Source organism: Accipiter gentilis, unplaced genomic scaffold, assembly GCF_929443795.1.
Source record: "Accipiter gentilis unplaced genomic scaffold, bAccGen1.1, whole genome shotgun sequence".
NCBI lineage: Eukaryota > Metazoa > Chordata > Aves > Accipitriformes > Accipitridae > Astur > Astur gentilis.
Window position 1 is genome coordinate 691,093 of NW_026060824.1, and position 18,177 is coordinate 709,269.

General features: G+C 52.2%; 2 protein-coding genes across 2 annotated transcripts in view; one reads left to right on the forward strand and one right to left on the reverse strand.

The window, feature by feature from the left end:
* The window catches only part of LOC126036843 (electroneutral sodium bicarbonate exchanger 1-like), a 720,476-nt gene that overhangs the window by 569,093 nt on the left and 133,206 nt on the right, over positions 1-18,177 (forward strand). The gene's annotated exons all lie outside the window — the stretch shown is intronic.
* On the reverse strand, positions 552-13,519 carry LOC126036858 (electroneutral sodium bicarbonate exchanger 1-like; the record flags this gene model as incomplete). The annotated part of the gene is made up of 22 exons (XM_049797071.1): positions 13,429-13,519; positions 12,577-12,723; positions 11,976-12,111; positions 11,599-11,759; positions 10,483-10,668; positions 10,286-10,374; positions 10,007-10,164; positions 9,541-9,628; positions 8,889-9,035; positions 8,625-8,716; positions 8,117-8,291; positions 7,847-7,980; positions 7,064-7,309; positions 6,854-6,959; positions 5,776-5,937; positions 4,938-5,051; positions 4,438-4,599; positions 3,574-3,825; positions 2,692-2,760; positions 1,974-2,147; positions 1,731-1,874; positions 552-617 (listed from the first exon to the last, which is right to left on the reverse strand). Coding segments are annotated over exons 2-22 (2,979 nt in total), but the record flags the coding sequence as incomplete, so codon positions are not given.

The window sequence follows — 18,177 nt, forward strand, 5'->3', positions numbered from 1 at the left end:
TACAAACCCACACCCCCACACGCACGTACGCACACAGACTTAACACCACCAAACTCCCCTTGACTGTGACCTTCACCTCAGCTTGCTGGTCTAGAGATACTGAATGCCTGAAGCACACCAAGGATAACTGAAAACATCTGCATGGCTTTAATGGGAATCCTCCAACTGAAACAAAGCGCTTTCTCCCTCTGTCTGCGTTGGCACATCCCCGAGTCACGCTCTCACTCCTCTCCTTCAAAGTCAAGATTCCTAAACGTGAAAAGCGGGAGTGGGGAAAGGCGAAGGGGAGAGAAAAAGAGGGAGAGCATCATCAGTGGAAGACCTGCCACCTGCTGCTGATTCAGCCCTGTTTGGGGGACCACCCCAGCAGAGAGGAGCTGGTTTACATGCCACGGTCCACAATGCCTGTTCCCAGGGACAGGCCGTTTGCTCAGCCTTGCCGGCCAAAGCGTGGGAAAAGCGTAGGCGTGCGCCGTCGCTTGCAGAGTAGCACGGTCACGTTCACGTGCAATCCTTTACCTTTTTCCTCCCTGGATTCAAAGGGTTTCTGTCTTCAAAGTGAGAGCCTTCCATACGGTCATTTGTGACATTTCATCCAGGATAACAATCTCAGAAGGATCAGTCCTGCAATAAATATTTTACACAGCAATCCGTGATTATGGGAACTGATGCCACCAAGAGCATTAGCATCAGCAAGAGGAACAGCGGAGCCCCGAGAATCAAAGCTCCGCATAAGTGTGGGGGATTTTGCTGGATGAGGAGTTTTGGGAGGCAAGCCCGGGAGCTGCAGAGCAACAGCTCTGTGCAAAGGCTCTTGCTGGGGCTTAGCCCCGGTCCAGGTTCCTAAGCCACTGCTCGTACAGATCACGCCTGCAACTCCTCATGTGTTAAGTATGAGGATCTCCAGCTACCGTAAAGGCACTGATGAGGCAAGGTTTGAGGGTCAAACACGAGTGCTGCAGCCACTCTGCTTGCGGTCAGAGCCCTGCAATCACTTCCTGCAGCCCTGCCCCCAAATTTGGTTTTCCCACCAAGCTGCCTGCTGGTTTCTGTGGGATGCCCCACAAAGAGGCAAGTGGAGAAAACTCTGCCAAACACCTTCAAGCTAATCTTGCCGGGGGTCCTGGCGCTTGGTGGAGCTTTACCTGTCACTGCTTTGCTTTGGGATATCCACATCACTGGTCTTCCCCACGTTCAGCTGAACTGAACTTGCAGCAGCAGCAGCTTCCATCACCCTCCTGGACTCCTGATGTAAAAAAGGGACAAATCACGTTCTCTGTCTTTGATCAAAGTGGAGATAAGCTGAATGCCCAGCACAAACTTAGCAGTCTGCCCTCCGCTTCTGCCCCTTGGCAGCTATAGGTATTAGTGCAGCAGGGAAGAAACCGTTCACTCCAAAGATTTCGGGGCAGGGGGACTGTGTGTTCAAAACACGATTATGAGCAAATCTTGCCAGCAGCAGCAGCAACAGCAGCATCATCATCATCATCTAATAATAATCATCATAATGATAATGACCTTTGTGAAAAACGACTCGTTTTAAAAATTACACCTGTATTCAAGCGTTCAGCTCACTGCTACTTGAGGAAACAAAGGTTACAAAAGTTACAGGCTATTGGGATCTATTTCGATTGAGTGCTGATCTTCCCCCAACATTTCCAGACAAGCTGTAAGAGAAACAGGCAATCTCACAGCCACACGGAGATGTCCAGCCCCGAGGACACAGCAAGCCTTACCTCTTCTTCTTCTCCGGCTTCATTTCTGGCATCGTCCAACTTCTTCTTCCTTTCTGGCATAAGGTCATCCAGAAAGCTGAGCTCTCGCTTTGAGAAGCAGAAATCCATCGCTTTCCGGACAAAGACGAGAGCCAAAACCTTCATGAATAAGAGGGAAGATGCGGTGAGCTCAGAGACGATGCCACCTCTCACTCCAACACTGCAAACACCCCGCTGCTGAGCGGTGGCAGCTCTTACCATCATGGGAAAGATGATGGCGGCACGGGACACCTTGATGGTCCAGAGCAGGACGAGGCAGGTCAGCTGGATCGCCGTGAAGAAATGCACCTTTCGCAAGGGCACGTGCCGCAGGTAGATGAAATCCGGCTGGTGTTTCGCCGGCATCCAAAACAGCTTCAAGCGATCAAAGAACTGCGAAATAAAAGGGAAAGGTTGCCACCTTGGGACTGCGGCAAGTTTCTGGCCCTCTCGAGACGTGGAGGCACTTTGCAGCATCTCGCTTGCCGTCAGAAATCCTGGATCCCACCGCATTCCTCCTGGGAGCAGCACCCATTTTCCCTTCGCTCCATCTATAAACCGGCTTGGCCCTGAGAGCTGCCCACCAAACGGCAACTATTCCATGCCATTCCATTATTAGCATTTCTCGGCCCACTGAATCCCCCCGCGAGGATTTCCACCAGTGGTAGAAACTGCCTTCCCTTTGCACCAAATTCCCCCGCTTTTCACGTAACCAAACACTGACCTGCCCTAAACCCTGCAACAGAGAGCGCTGAACTTGCCTGGTCCTCCCAGCCCCATATACCTCCTGTACCTCCACCAATCTCTTTTTTACACAAAAGAGTTTCATTGCTTGCTCTGCGAGAAGTTTTTCCCATGCCACTGCTTTTTTTCCCTGCTGCTACAGAGACAAAATACCAGGGAGCCAACATGCTGCACGCTGTAAAAGAGTCCGTACCTGAATTCCTCTGAGTGACGACACACCCATGTAGAGAAAGACGCCATAAAGCACAGGCATTGGTATAAACTGGGGGGGGGAAAGAAAAAAAAAAAGTAAGAATGCAATCGTTTCTTTTTCTGTATTGCATTTTCAGTATTACCACCCTCTTCCACAGGCACTGCCTAAAATTGCTTGAAGCTTTCCAGCTTCCATTCAGGCTTAGAGATGGGTCAGATTTTAACCATTTTTTTGCCATTTTGTGCGCACGAGTGAGCTAAGGCTCTGCTTTAGGCTGAACTTGGGAGTTACCTCTCCTCAGAATAATCCTATTTTCCAGAAAGGTTGGAGGAAAACAGGCGATTTCACCCGTGCTACCCTATGCCGCATTCTCTGGCGGTAGAAGAAACACTTCTGCCTATTCTTGGGGCAACAGGCAAAGGCCACAGGCCTCCTTTTAGCCTAGAGACAAGATTACTTTGTGGGAGGAACGTTCAAGGAAGCCCACGGGGATGACCTCAGTGTGTTTAGCTCCTGGGAACGGCTGCTCCCGGGCATTTGGGGAGCAAATTGCAGCCAGTAAAGGGCTGCCTGTTTGAAAGACAGCAGATGTGCTGGTCTGAATATGCTCAACTGTAACCCATAAACATGGGCGGGCCTGAAAGACACCCAAAAATTCAAGCAGTTGCGTTGCTTGCTCGCCTCGAGCACACCAAACGGGGGCCTGAAGGGCTGCAAAGCCTAACCGAGGCTGGTTCCCACCGTGGGTCAAGCCCCAAGGGTTGGGATCACCTCCTCCTCCTCCGCTCCACAACTAACTACTCAGGCCTGCAGAGAGGGGACTGTTTTGCTGTAACCTCCAACAAGCTCGCGGTTGTTGGGTGGTTTGCATTTTCCTCTCACCTTTAACACAGAAGTGAAGAAGACGGAGCAGCCCATGAGCACAAAGATCAGCAAGCCAGTGACTCTCTGCTCTCGTATCCCCAGAAACTTGGGTTGTTCTCCTGGAGCTGAGCAGTCAGACTCTACTTTGAGGCTATTCACGTGGGTGATGGACAGGACGGTCGCAGCCACAAACCAGGGCAGCCCCATCACAGAGCACACCCCGAGCATCACGGCCACCACAAAAAGGTCCAGGTGGTACCCGCATCCTTTCTGCAGGCAGGAAAACAAGAAACAGAGCATCCCATAGCACAAGAGCAAGGATAACGTCGCAAGTCAGACTCAAACCCTGCTCGAGCACAAGTCAACTTCTTCAGAATTCAAAACAAGAAATGGAAACAAGCAAGCGTGTATGCAGGCTTTGCACAAGCACGTGGCATGAAAATCTGGCAGGAGTTCAGAAACAATGGATATGCAGAGCTTGTGCGATAAATACTTCTCCAAAATACAACAACCCACAACCCAAAACCACCAAACCATTTTTTCTACTCACAAAGAAAACTGTACCACTTGGATGGAAGGTGTGACTCTGAGTTATCCCTGGCAGCGCATCAAAACAATTCATTCCCCACACCTGCTGCTGCTGCCATTTTAAAACAAAAACGCACTTCTCTATTGCTCCAAGATTAATTTGCTCCTCCAAAAGGTTGCTCATCTGAACTGCCCTGTCACTTGCTCCCTGCATCATCGTTAATCCAGGAGAGCATCCTGCCACGCAGCCTGACCTTGTCCCAAACCAATGCCTTCAGAAAGCATCGGGAATAAGAGCTTCTCCCCAGACCTGCAGCCCAGAAGGGGCTGGGGTCATCCCTCACAGGCCCTTACCTTCAGCTTGTGCTCCTTCCTGTTCACAATAACGGCACTGATCTGCTGGTCCATAAATATCAAGATGGTGCAGAGCAGAGCTGGGATGAGCGCAGCCAACACCGTCCACCAAGGGTTGGGTCCTATGGGGTTGATGAACCACCCACGGTCGTCTCTGGTAGGCTGCAACAAAGCCCACGCATCAGCATCGTCTCCCAGCCCAGGCACTCCACTGGCTTTCATTTTCCCCTCCCTCCCTGTGTCAGAGCACCTCCCAGCCCTGGCTTCATGTCCCCCTCTCCCGGGGGCTTCAGCAGTGCCAGTCTCCTCTTTGCAAGCACCTCTAGATACTTCCCCTGTAGGTATCTAGTTTTGGGGCCATCTTCTCGTTTCCAGGAGGAAGCAAGGCACTTGGAGGTGGAAGAGGAGATGGTCACACCACCAGCATCTCCTCCAGACTCAGCCCTGCCCTGCCCCGGCATCACCTTGTGGCACCCCCACGTGCCAAAACATCCCGTTACCTTGAACGCATGGGGGACCTGGAGCTTCGGCGATGGGATCCCAACCACAAAGTCAAGGAGCACCATGATGACGATGGTGAGGAAAACAGCAAAGTCGCTCACTGTGGACCGTACCTGGGGCGAGAAACCAGAGGTGAGAGGGGCATGGCAAACAGGGCCGTAACGCGAGATGCAAGAGTTGCAGACATCCACAACATTAAGGCTGCTTAACCAAATCCCACCACCCCTCTGAGCACATGCAGCCTGATCCCTTGCTTAGATACTGCTGCTGTGTTTGTCCCTGTGAGATCTGGGGTCAGACAATAAAAAAAGCTTAATTAGGCGGACAAGGGTTGGTTTAAGTCAAAACCTAAAAATAATAATAATAATATTAAAAATAAGAAAACACATGTCTGACACTACAGCTACACTCACAGCTACAATGGCAACAAGGCACTGAGGCATCCTTTAGTCCTCAAAAGGAAGCTCCTCATTCGAATCTACTTTCCGCTCGAGCACATAATGCACAGAAGGTAGGGAAAAAATCCCCCAACCCCAACCCCCAAAACTTTGGGAAACCTGACTTCCTACTACCTGAGGAGAAAAAAAAATAAAAATAAAATAAATCAACCCCCCAAAATCTTCAATCTGGGGCAGGTCACGAGGCATGTGGGAAATGCTACGATGATTTTGCACTCATGGAAATGAGTGCGGGACATCCAAGCTCTTGGAGAGCTTGGCCTGCAAGGCCAACGTTTCCCAGCTTGACCAAGGCAGGGCAAATACTGCTTAGTGCTCCAGGAAAGCCATTTTGGGAAATGAGTGTGGAGATGGACACTGGCCACCATCTTCTACTTACTCTGGTTGGAAAGTAGCGGCTGGTTTTAAACTTCTTCAAGAAGCTTGACAGGGCAAAGGTGGCGAAGAAGAGGATGCAGCACCAGAAGAACACGTCAGGGGTGTAGGGGCCGTCGCGTCCACAGGCAGGTCCTTGAAACTCCCCACGCAAATACCGACATTCCTGGAGAAACAGAGCGTCAGGACACAAAGGCAGTGCACGTGCGGCAGGGAAACCTCGCATAGCTAGGGGGTTTTGAGGATCTTGGTCCAAGATCCACGACCCTGTAACTGCTCCTGCCAATAGAGATTTATATTTAATGAGCAGCAGCAGCTGAACAAGTGACACATTGAACTACACAGCGGAGAAATGAGATGTGAGGGGACACCATACCACGCACCCTTGGCACATCCTCTGCCTGCCATTCGAGCAATCGTGGCTAAAGAAGACACCAGAGGGGAAGGAAACACTGGAAACTCTTGGGGATAGAGAGAGAGGGAAGAGGGAAGGAGGGCTAAAGACAACCATGGTAGGAAAGGAGGAGAAGAGACAGATCGTCCCTCCCCAGGGGAGGTCTTGCAGAACCTGGCCAAGAGGGGATGAAGGCCACCATAAGAGCCTGCTGCCCTAGGCCCGGGCTCTGCTTCCGGCAACAACAGCCTGAGAGGCTGCTCAGACAAGCAAATTTATGCACGTACCTACAGACAGCACTGAACGAGAAAGCAAGGCCTGGAGTTACTAGGAACCCATTAAGGAGGCCAGCTACTACCTTTCAAGCATGAACTTAAGTCCTACAACTTCTACAATAATCAAACCACCCACTACTTAACCTTCCTCCCAGTCAGAAATACTGTCCTGCAACAGGCTTGACGGGGACACTTGCTACCCACAACGTTGGGGTAGACTGGACAAGGTGGACTCTCCTCCCCAGGACCAAGCGGCTTAAAACCACACGCTACATTTAGGCAAGGACTTTTCCGAGCAGCACTAGCACAGTTTGAAGCCCATCATTCCCTGAAGGGCTCTGACTTTTGCACCAGGCAAATGCCCCTGGACCCCATGGACGCGGCACGAGGAAGCAGTGGCTCGGGGCACTTACGGTCACCGTGAGGTTTTCCCAGGCGATGCCAGACACGTTGATCTTGTTGCTCGCCCAGAAACGCAGCGTTTCGTTGCTGGGATGGGTCGGTGCCTCACACTTACAGCTGGGAGGAGAGAAGCCAAGACAGGGGTAAGGGAAAGGTGATGGAGGTGCAGCCCGGAGCTCCTGCCAAGGGGCAGCAGCTTTCTCAGGGGGAAAAAAACCCACTAGTAGCTGGTGAGGAAGTCCAGCTTGCTGTGCATGTGCACAGGGTAGGTGTCTCGCAGGTGACTCAGCTTCTCCAGAGCCTCGTAGATGAAGATGATGCAGATGAGGGAGGCAAAGGCTTCTTCCGTGAAGCGGGTGACGTAGCATACCAAACAGCTGGCGTCGGTGGCCACCAGCACTATGCACAAGAAGGCGGTCCACAGCCCAATGCACGCCCGCAGAGACAGATAGGAGAGCGTGTATTCCCTGGGAAAGCAGAATGAAACAAAGGCTGGAAAGGCCAGCAAGAGGCCCTGAGCCATGCCTGCCTTTGGGGAAAACGGGGAGCAATTTTGGAGCGTGTCAAGGCTGCGGATGGGAAATGCAGTTTCCATGTACTACTACAGAGAGCCTCGGGGCTGTGGTGCAGGGTGTAGACCCACAGCAGGAGAGGCCAATTATTTAGTTACCACTGTTTAACACGGATCTCGTGTTAACACCTTGGAGGCTGCTTGAGGTCAGGTCCCTCTTGGGCCAGGTGGTGTTCTCCCACATCACCCTGACGCCCTAACACTGAAACCAGCTGGGTTTGCACCCAGTCACCTGCTGCCAGCAAGCTGGGGCTTAATAATAAACCTTATGGCAATAAGGGTGGTTTATCTCCCATCAAAGCCATCGCAACAAAAGGACTGTCACTAAAATCTAGCAACTACCCCTAAGAAAAAGAAAAGAAAAGCATCTTTTCTCCATCACTGCCCCCTTCTGAAGGCTCTCGCAGCACCCAGCTGCGGCAGCCTGCCTTACTTGCAGAATTTGTAGAGGATCTTCTCAAACACCAGGACGGGTCCGGTGCTGCCGAGGATGGTGAGAGGTTGGCCGGCAAAGAGGCAATACACCACGCCGGCCATGGACGCGCCCAGCAGCGACTCCATGGCACTCTGTCCGGGGAAGAGAGGCGGCCGTGAGTAAATAAATCGTTAGGGAGAAACAAAAACCAAAGCCGGTTCACTGCAGCAGGGACTTTGGCCTGAGTTTTACCCTCCCCCATCCCCCCCAACAGAGAGAGGTGCTCACTATGTGGCCATTGGTCGCCTCCCCCAGCAGTCCCCCAAAGGTGATGACAGGGGACATGCAGGCACAGTAGAGGAAGAGGAAGGACGCCAGGCACTGCAGGCTCAGACCATCCCGGAAGTCGCTCCAGAACCACGGGGCTTTCCGCTTCACGTCCAGGGTCAAACCTCCAAAGAGCCTGCAGGAAGGAAAAAGAAGAGAGTCTGTTCTCTTGGAGGAACACGTCGACTTTGCTTTGCTGCAGAAGGGCAATCACAAGCATAGAGTAACTTTCGTGGCTAAAAAGAAGCACTCTCCTTCAGCCCAAATCAAGAAAACCTGCGTGCAACGGTGATGGTTGGGGCTGAGCCCAGCTGCCCAGATCTCCCCCCTGCCCAGCCCAGGGGACCAAGCTGGCAATGTGGAGCCCCTTCACTGAACCAGCTAACCCCAAAGACCTGCTAGAAGGGAAGGTGCATGCTCAGATTTGAGAGGCAAACAGAAAAAAACCCCAAACTATTACAGCTCCCACCTTCCCGTCCGCTGCAGTTCAGGCCCACTGTGTTTCTCCAGCGTGCTGTGAGAAGCACTGTCATCAAGAGCTCCTGGCATCTTCCTTTTTTCCTGTTAAAATGGAAGTGAGATAAAGCTATGGACTTGTAACCACTGGCTTGTTTTGCTTCTGGTCTGGCTCTGTGACTGTGTCAGAGTGGGACCTTGTGAATTTGGGCCCCTGAACAGCATCCCCAGCCATCCTGCCCATCCCCCTCATGCCTCCCGCCGATGTGGCACCCACCTGCGAAGGGACGTTTTTCGGGGGCTCGATTCGGATTGATGGATCCCACTCTCCTGGCGGCAAGACCGTGACCTGATCCAGAAACTCGTCGATGCCAGCCACGAGGTCAGCCCCGTTCTTGGCTTTATAGGCAACGTCACGGAAAACCTGCCAATAGAAGACAACCTGGTGAGAGGACAACCCAGCTCGGATGTCCTAACCAGTGCAATAAGCTCTTGGCTAAACGCAAGGCTTTTTCACCAAAATTCCCTGCTGGAAAGGGCAGGAAATATTCCCCCAAAAGGAAAAATCTGCGCATCACGGCACTTGTAATCATCTCCCCCACGAGGCCCCCGTCCCCCATGGCACACCATACCCTTCTGCTTAAAGAGCAAGAGAAGTTTTACTGGCCCTGGCAATGCCACCACTGGGGACAGCGTGCTGGGGACCCCGGCGAGAAGGATGAGGTGCAGGATGCACCCCGGGCGGGATTTCAGCCTCCAGGATGTGGGGTGATGCAAATCTGCGTGTTTGCTTTGGGGTGAGAAAGAGGGCTGGGCTATTTGGAGAGCTGCGGGCAGCTGGGACAGCAAATCCTCTTCCTCACTACTTCAGAGACAGGGAGAGCTGAAGAAAGGCAAAAATGACCCGGAGCTATCTCATCTTGTCGCACCTCATCCGTCATGATAGTGGCCATGGACCTGCCGATCTCATGGTACTGATGGGCTTTTCCTTCTGGTCCAAGCAAAACAAACAGGAACCTGGGCAAGAAAAAGAAAATGAGAGAGAGAAGAAGGTGTCTTTGCTCCAAGAGCACCCAAGGAAAGCCCTGGCAGCTCCCAGCCCAGAGCGTGGCTCAAGACGGGACACGTAGGCTCAGCGATGCCGCGATGAATTTGAAATTCTTCAAAACAGACGGCAAATGTAATTTGGGGGCCAACTTTCATTACAATTGGCCGATGGGTTTAAAAGCTACAGCAGGGAATGGAGAAATGAAGGCGAGGAGACGTGGGTGGGGGAAACGTGCTTGCTCCCCCTCCCACTAGCCTTGTTCCCTTGGGACACCAAACTGATGCCTGCAACTTGATGTTTGGTTGGGTGTCTTTTTTACGGAAGAAATTTGCGCTTCTCATTCGCACCTTGTTGGGATGGGAACTTCCGTCATGCCTGAGAGGAGGACAGCCGGGCTCAGGCGGACAAATGCCACGATGGGCTGGTGAAGGAAATCCAGCTCTCCTACGAGCACGTTGGATGCTTCAGCCCCGGTGGGAATTTTCTTCATCAAGTGCAGCTCCGCCTGGGCACGACAAGCGATTTTCAGGCAATTACCCCAAAAGCAAAGCCCACAGCGCTCTGCAGCACACTCTGCAAGAGCAAATCTGGCCCTAAAGGCGTTAAGAAAGCTACGAGTGTCTCACCTTGCTTAAATCCATAGCTCTGCTCTCACGGGTCACCCCATCTTTAGCTTCCGCAGCGGTGGGAGAAGGACAAGGGGTGATTGTTTGGGCTGGTAGGAAAAAGAAAGACACTCAGAAAGATGGACAAGGAGCAACTGGGACGCTTCTCCTTTGCCTGGGCAAGTCTAATGGGGCCACAGCCCTGCAGAAACCCTCACCTGGCTTGTAGAGGAGGTGCAGGTCCGACTGCCTCTTGCTCACATCAGCAAACGAGCAGACAGCGGGGAGAAGGTTGGTTGTCTTCTCGTTCTGATGGTGGTGCTTCCTCAGAAGGACTTCTCGAACTTGCGCCCGCACGTGCTCGTCAAACTCCGTGGACTGTTCTTGCTGGGCCAGGATCATATCTGAGGATGGCAAAGGGAAACAAAGCCATCAGAGCAGAAACCCCAACAAGTCCCGACCCCCAAAGCCCCCAGGGAAAGCTGTGCCACACAGGCTGCACCCTAATGCCCGCTCAGCCTTGCATAGCAAGGCCTTTTAATAATGTTCAGCCTTTGCAGTGAAAACGAGAATTTTCTTTTGCTAAGAAACATCATCCAAGTGCTTATTCATCATTCCGCTAAGATAAATATTTCCCATTCTAAATAATGCAATTTTCTTGCCCGACCTGGCCTTTCTGACTCTACACGTTTACCCAAATTATAAGCAATCTATAGCACAGACGTTCCCAGTTTCCCGTGCTGATCGAGTGCAATTTGCTGAGCCCAGGGAGAAACATGCTAAGAACGGCTCCGACTTCTCCAGCCCTTGAAAGGGCTGAATGGAGACCTGCTGCCAGTCAAAGATAACTTCTCCAAAGTGGCTTTTGCAATTAACTTCAAGTATCTTCCCCACAGAAATACACTGCTTGGTCATCGCCAGAGAAACTCTGCCTTAAAACTCTTAAATGCTGGATGTTAAGGCAAAAGTAAAACAAAGAATGCGAGGAAACAGCTTGTAAGAAATAGTTCCTTTAAGGTGGTTCAGCTCTTACGCAGACTCCGTATTTCTAAGAGCAGCCTGCTAAGCCCTGACACACACTCCTTTTTGGCTGCAGAATATTCTCTAGTGGCTTCTCCAACTCCACAAACTGCTTTCAAAAGGACCCCATATTGGAATAAAAAAACAGTGCGACTGTTGCACGCCCAGTCTACATCCAAAAACAGCTCATGAGAAAAACACAGTGGCACTTCTGGAAAAGGACGTGCCATTGGGGCAGGGTTTGATTTGGGAGTGAAGAGCACCGTGGTGAGCTGAGCTCGGCCATTCCCGGAGAGATGCAGTGCCCACGGTACCTGCAATCTCTTCGATGCTGTTGGCACAAACGTCCAGCAGCACCGACCCATTGCTGATGCAGCTCCTCAGCTCGGAGAGGCTGTGCAAGGACAGCGTGCCAACGTAGGGCTTGCTCCAGCGCTCGCCGCCGTCTTCCACGTCCTCCTCAAACTTCAGCCACCTGCGGACATCGGGTGCGATCAGCCCCATTGCACGAAAACAGCCCCAGCTCTGCAGCCCCTTTGACAGAGCCACGGGGTGGCAAGAGGAGAAGGCTCCTCGTGCCGCCACCTGCAGCTGCAAAAGCTTCGCGTCCTGGAGAGGAGAAAGCAGAGCCCACGGGCGCTGCCAGTGCGGGGACTCCTCTCCCACCGCAGCCAAAGCAGCAGGGATTTACCTTGCCGTTTCCTTCCACTCGGCATCTCGGCCCTCTTTTACACAGATCTCATCCAGCTCGGAGAACAAGTGGTGAGGGATGTGCTGCTCGTCCTCCTTGGTCCTGAGAATGAACTGCACCCGCTGGGACGGGGAGCCTGGGGGCAGAAGGCAAAGACCCATCCCGTTACTGCGCCTGAACACAGCTTGTCACCCTCACGTGCAAAGTGGCCATCAGCACCAGTGCAGCCATAAACACTGGGCTGGCCCCTCTCCTCTGCGTCTCTCTGGGCTTGCACAGAGCCGTGAAGAAGGAGAAGCATCTGGTCCACCTCTGCATAAGGATGGGCTGCTTTCCTTCCCCACATTGCCATTTTTAAAGCCAGGATCCCTCTAAGGAAGACGAGCCTAAACCCATTATGCATTTAACTGCACTTAAAAAAACAAAAAAAAAGAAAAAAAAAAGAAAAAAAAAAAAAAGAAAGTAAAACTTGGGAAAAAGAGGGTGTTGCTCAATAAGGCCACTTTCCCTCGGAAGAACAGCAACTCACTCAAACTAGCCACGGGGACGTGCTTGCAGAAGGCCCCAGTGCCCACGTTGCCCCCAGTTTAGCGAATGCCGCGGTGGGACTTACAGTGGTAGCCCTGCTCTGTCGGGGCAGACTCCTTCTCCCGTTCCCCTTCCCGATGCTTCTGGCTGTGGCGTCGGTGATGCCGGTGGCTCTGCCTAACCAGTGGCATCTGCGCGCCCACGTACAGGGTCCGGTGGCCTGCGAAAAAGCAGCGTTTTTTGCAGCGCTCTCGGCATTGCGGCAATAGTTGAGGTGGCCGGTGCCTTGCTAAGCCACGGTTCAATCCCAGGAGCAACGCCAGCTTCCCTTAATGTTATTTTCACTGGACGTCCTTTTTTCCAAGCCTATTTTACTCGAGCTTTGCAACAACACAGCAACAACAAGTGTTGGCTCCGGGTCATCTAAAAGTGCCCTGAAAGTATCGGACCTCTTCTCAAATTCCAGCTTCGGCTGGACAACACTCAGACTTGCTCATTAAGCAGCAACACGAGCTAATTATTTTCAAAAGCTCTGTATGGCACGAGGCGACAAGAGACGATCAAATCAGTCCCATTGCAATGAACTCCAGAACAAAAAAAGAAAATCACAGCCCCGTGTCTGCAGCCCTGAAATGATTCTCCTGACCTCTCCAAGCCAGGAGCAACCTCTGCGAGAAAAAAAGCCGTGAATTATCAAGCCCCGTGGCTACAACTCACACCGTGGCCTCCCGGGAGGCTTTTTCCCTCCGTTTAAAAAGCCATAATAGTAAAAAATGTGACAATAACTGTGTTGCTTTATTGAGAAGCGCGGCACGTTTCGCTGCACATGATTTGACACCCAACAAGGCACACTGGAGAGACTTTGTGCAATGGGAAAACGCGCTGGGCTAGTGGCTCCTCCACCAGGATCTCAGCAGAGACTCACCTTCCAACTCCTCCTTCTCATAGCAAATACTGACAGCGTTGCTCCTTCTTCCCCGGTCAATCACTGCCTCCTCGTCATGTCTCTGTTTAGCAATGACAAGAAGGGAAAAGTTGGGGCTGGGGGTGGAGAGCTCCCTTACGTCCTCCCAGACATCACCCACCCCTGCATCCACGCGAGTCCACGAGCCATCACGCCTCTGCGTGCCTCCTCCTCCTTCAGGCACAGCCCTAAAACCACGGACTTGTAGGAGGTTTTTCTTCCCATACGCAAATAAAACAGCCCATAACATCACCTGTACTGTATAACACGAGAGTCTGGACGTATTTAATACAGCAGGAGAGGGATGAGTGTTTCAGACAAAAAAAAACCCCACCTCCCGCTTTGTTCTTGAGGTTCCTGTCTAAAAAAGTGATTTCCAAAATGGAAAAAAAAAACCCAACCCACAAAACTGCACTTTTGAGCCCCGGCCGCGCTACCTGTAACTCTTCCAGAAGTGTCATTTTGTAACGCCCGTTTGGGTTCATCCTCACGTCAGTCACTGGGTTTTGGGGACAACTGAACCTCCAGGTCAGTCAGGGGCCCGATTCCCCAGGGACTGATGGAGTAGCCCTCACGGGAGGAGCTAAGTGGCACCCAGTGTGCACCAACTCCAGAGACACAATAGGGACCATTATGAAATCACAAGCTATGATGCGGATCCAGGCAGCTATTTAAAGCCACGCACCCCTAGACCCTTCCCGCTTGGAAAACTTAGTGCCTGGGCAGGAGCCAGCTCTGCTTTGAGCAAAAACTCTCCAGAATAGAGAACATTCCTGCATGAGAGGTGTCAGGCTCAAAAGTGTGCAGAAAGAAAACCCTTCACAGGCTCGTTCACCCTCCTGAGAGGCAAAACCCATTAGCAGCATCATGTTTTCTCTCTTTTTCTTTCTAACAGTAGAGCTGAAGCTCTAGCATCCTGAGGATAACAAGAGGTACAAATACGGTAAGGAAAAAGAATATCTTATTGGATCAATGGGTAGATTCAGAAAAAAACCCTGCTACACAGTAGTTTATCCTGACTGCTAGCTAGAACCGAGAAGACTGTTTTTTCCACTTGGGTCAACAGTTCCGGTGAAACATACTACCTGTCTAGGACGGCTGCATCTGAGGAACAAGAATTAGTTATTTGCAATACAAGGAATGAGTCATTTTGTGTCATGATATTCATCAGACTGCACAGAGAAACAAGAGACAAATGCATTTGAATACCCATGTGTTGTGTTACGTTTTAACCACTTAACATTCCCCAAGAGCTCAAGAAGACAGAGCAGAAAGACAGGAGACAGGTGAAAGCCTAGAGCGCCAGCTAGACGGAATGAAAGACCCTCTTCCTTCTCTGAAGCTTCAGCAAGGCTTCCTTCACCTGCTTGTTCCTCCGACTGTCAATGACGGGGTTCAAACTGGGGCTGACGAGACTGTAGAAAAGGGAAAGAACTTTCTCCCTCCCAGAGGAGTTACCGCTCCCGGGCCCCGCGTACACGAAGATGGCGTTTCCATAAAAGACACCCACCACGGTCGGGTGGGAGCCACACGTGGAGGTGGTTTCGTGCCATCCTGGCACAGAGCGGATGCGCAGATCGGTGGCCAGGCTGTCCAGGGAGCAAATCAGGATTAAGGCTAAAGGGAAGAGGAAGAAGCACACACAAACAGCAAAGATCAGGACTTTATTGGCAGGAGCGGCAGGGCAGGCCAGCTTTGAGACAGCAAGAATTTCACAGGAGAAGTGGACAACCTCGCAGGGGCCACAGAAAGGCAGGTGTAAAGCCAGAGAGGCTTGCAGTGTACCAAATACGAACGCCAAAGCCCACAGAAATGTGGCAAGGGTGAGGCGCAGCCTCCAGATCACGATGAGGGCATAGCGCGGGGGACGGCAGATTGCCACGTAGCGAACATGAGACATGACGGCCAGCAGCACGCACGCTGTAAGTGCAAAGATTAAATAAAGATGGCTCTGTGCCCCACACCCAGCAAAGGAGGGGGTTCTGCCTTGTCCAAGGAGGCTCCTTAGCATATGGGGGACATTGCTGGAGGCGTAGCAGATGTCCGCGATGGAGAGGTGGCAGAGGAAGAAGTACATGGGGCTGTGGAGGCAGTAGTCCGGGCAGATAAGCAGAAAGACAAGTGCGTTTCCCATCAGAGTGGCAGAGCAGAGGGCAGAGAAAAGGCCAAAGAGGCAGCGCTGCAGGGCTGGGGTGCTGCAGAACCCCAGGAGGACGAATTCTGTGACCGTCGTTTCATTCTGCACGCTGTGCTGGAGGTGAGGCAGCACAAACTGCGACCACGGAGATCTGGAAGCGAAGGAGCAAGGAAAAGGAAAGAAAAAGGAGAGTTTTCCTAAGAATGTCAGGTCCTTTACTCTTTACGCTGCAGCTCCCTTCTCCCCGTTTTTCCCTCTGACTCCAGTGAAAGGTGCGTACTACCCTCCCCACGCTGAGCGACGTACATCTGAATTGCAAGCTCCAATCTCTCGGCAAACTTTGAGCAGTTTGACCAATCTCGCACAACTTTGCTGCCTAGCTTGCCCTTGAAGTCTTTCTTTTCCTGGGTTGGTTTTGGGGTTTTTTTTGCAGGGGGTGGGGAGGGGCAGGGTATGGTTTGGCTGTTGGAGGAGATAAAATGATGAAGATTGCAGGTGTCGATTAAGGTGAAGTCAGAACAACTTCAAAGCAGCTATTTTAAATTAAGTCCATATTAAAAGGAATGCACAGTTCACAGAATAATTCCAGTTTTACCATTAAACCAACCAGCATTTCCAAGCCACTGCTGTGTCCTCTTTACCTTCGTGAAATGCATTCCTACTGAATCCTGCAGTTGCTTGATCCAACTCCCCTATCCCAGCTACTGCAGGTCCGGGAAGGTCAGGCAGAACGTCACCTTGGTTCCTGCTGTGCAGCTGCTTGCCCTTACCAGTTTCGCAGGGTGCTGGTCAAGGTCCCTGGGCATCCCCTGGCACTTGTCTCCACGCGGCTCTCTGGTCTCCAAGATCTTCTGCCACTTCCAGGATATTTCCTCCAGCCAGGATCTTCACCTTTTCCTTCCTGGGTCCCTTGCTTCTCTTCAAGATCCCTTCTTCTTTCTGGGAACCCTTCTTTTTGACACCACCTCTTCTTTCTGGAACCCCACGCCCCCAGTTTTCCTAATCTGTCTATGTGAGCAGTACAATGCCTGATCAGCCTCCAAATTAAGGCTTCTCTCTCCTAGCTCTTTACTAACTGTAGGATTCGGGACACGCCACTTTTGATTATTCCAGGTGTTACCCAAATTTACAACCAGCCCACGCTGGCTGCGTGTAGCAAGAAGCAGGCTTCTGCTTGACAGCTCAGAACTCAGTTTCAGACATTCACACGCACAGACCTTGCCGCACACGTGCACCCAGTCACGTGTTGCCTGGTAACCTTCACAGTTTGAGCCGGTTTTTTGTCTACGGCCGGGCTTCAGAGGCAGGGCATGGCCACAGAAGCGCATTCCCCCCGTCAGTCTGTGAAGTGAGCAAGGGAGAGTCAATACTTGTCTGGTGAGCCTCATACCCAGGCAATGTGGTCGAGCCCTCTCCTGTGACAGCCCTGGCAAAAGCCACAGCAGGGTGCTCCCTTGCCTCTGCCTAGGTCACTGGGCTTCCCCTGCCTGCCATTGCTCCTTTGTCCTCCTCTGCGTTTGTGGAGATGAACCTTTAACCACACAACCTAACACCTACAACACCGGGAAAAAGAGAGGCTGCAGAGGGTCCAACGGGGAAGGTCGCCGATGTAGAATGCTCTTTGTGAGAGGCAGCACACCCAGCTCACCTCCTTGCTCCTGAGCTGCTCTATCGGAAGCACTGCGTGCAGGACGCTCTGTTCAACAGGCTGTGTCTGTATCTGACTGCCTTGTCCTTGCTACAGCACCATGTGCTGGGGGAACGCCACGGAGAGCAAGGAGGACGCTCTTTCCCCAGGAGCAACGGAGGGTGCTCAGCTGAGTGCTGCTGCAGGGGCCAAAGTGGGGCAGGCAGGCAGGGAGGGGAACGTAGGAACGAGGGAGCTGGCAGTAACCGGCCAGTCTGGGAGATGCCCGAGAAGCTCGAGAACCCTGTAAGCACAGGACGAGCTTAGAGGAGGTTCAACGTGAGGCCCTGTGGTTAACCATCCCCTCCAGATCTGGACCTTCTCCGGTTCCCGAGTTACCGTGCAGTTTCACAGCCTGGTGCAGAGATCCTGACTGGGAGATCACTGTACCTCCAGGAGTTAGGGATCCACCTAACAGTTACCCTGAGCGGGTGCAGGTCTGTGCTGCGCTGTACGTGCAGCGTGGCCTTCAGGCTGCGTCCCTACACATGTCCCTTGGCCGCAGGATAAACGGAGCTGGTTGACTGTAACAGAGGAGCCTCCAGGCAGCTCCTGCTTGGTACCAGCGATTACGCCACCTGCGCAGCCCTGCCGTTACCTAAAGTGCAGCGAGAAGTCCGCGTGTGAACATCCTTTACGCACAGAGGTGTTTTCTTCTAAGAAAAGTTGCATAATACCGTGAATGACCAAAAGGAGGAACTTCTCCGCTTCTCCACCGTAAAGCGTGCCAAGGGAAAATCCATCTGGGGTCTGCCCAATGCTGCATGAACGCAGGGTCCCCAGCATCTGAAGGGACCTAAGATTTACTTGCTACCTAGATGCCTCTTCTTCCTGGCTACGTCGCCTCCCAAGATCTTGCCCACCCCCAGCCTACTGGAGACGGGGG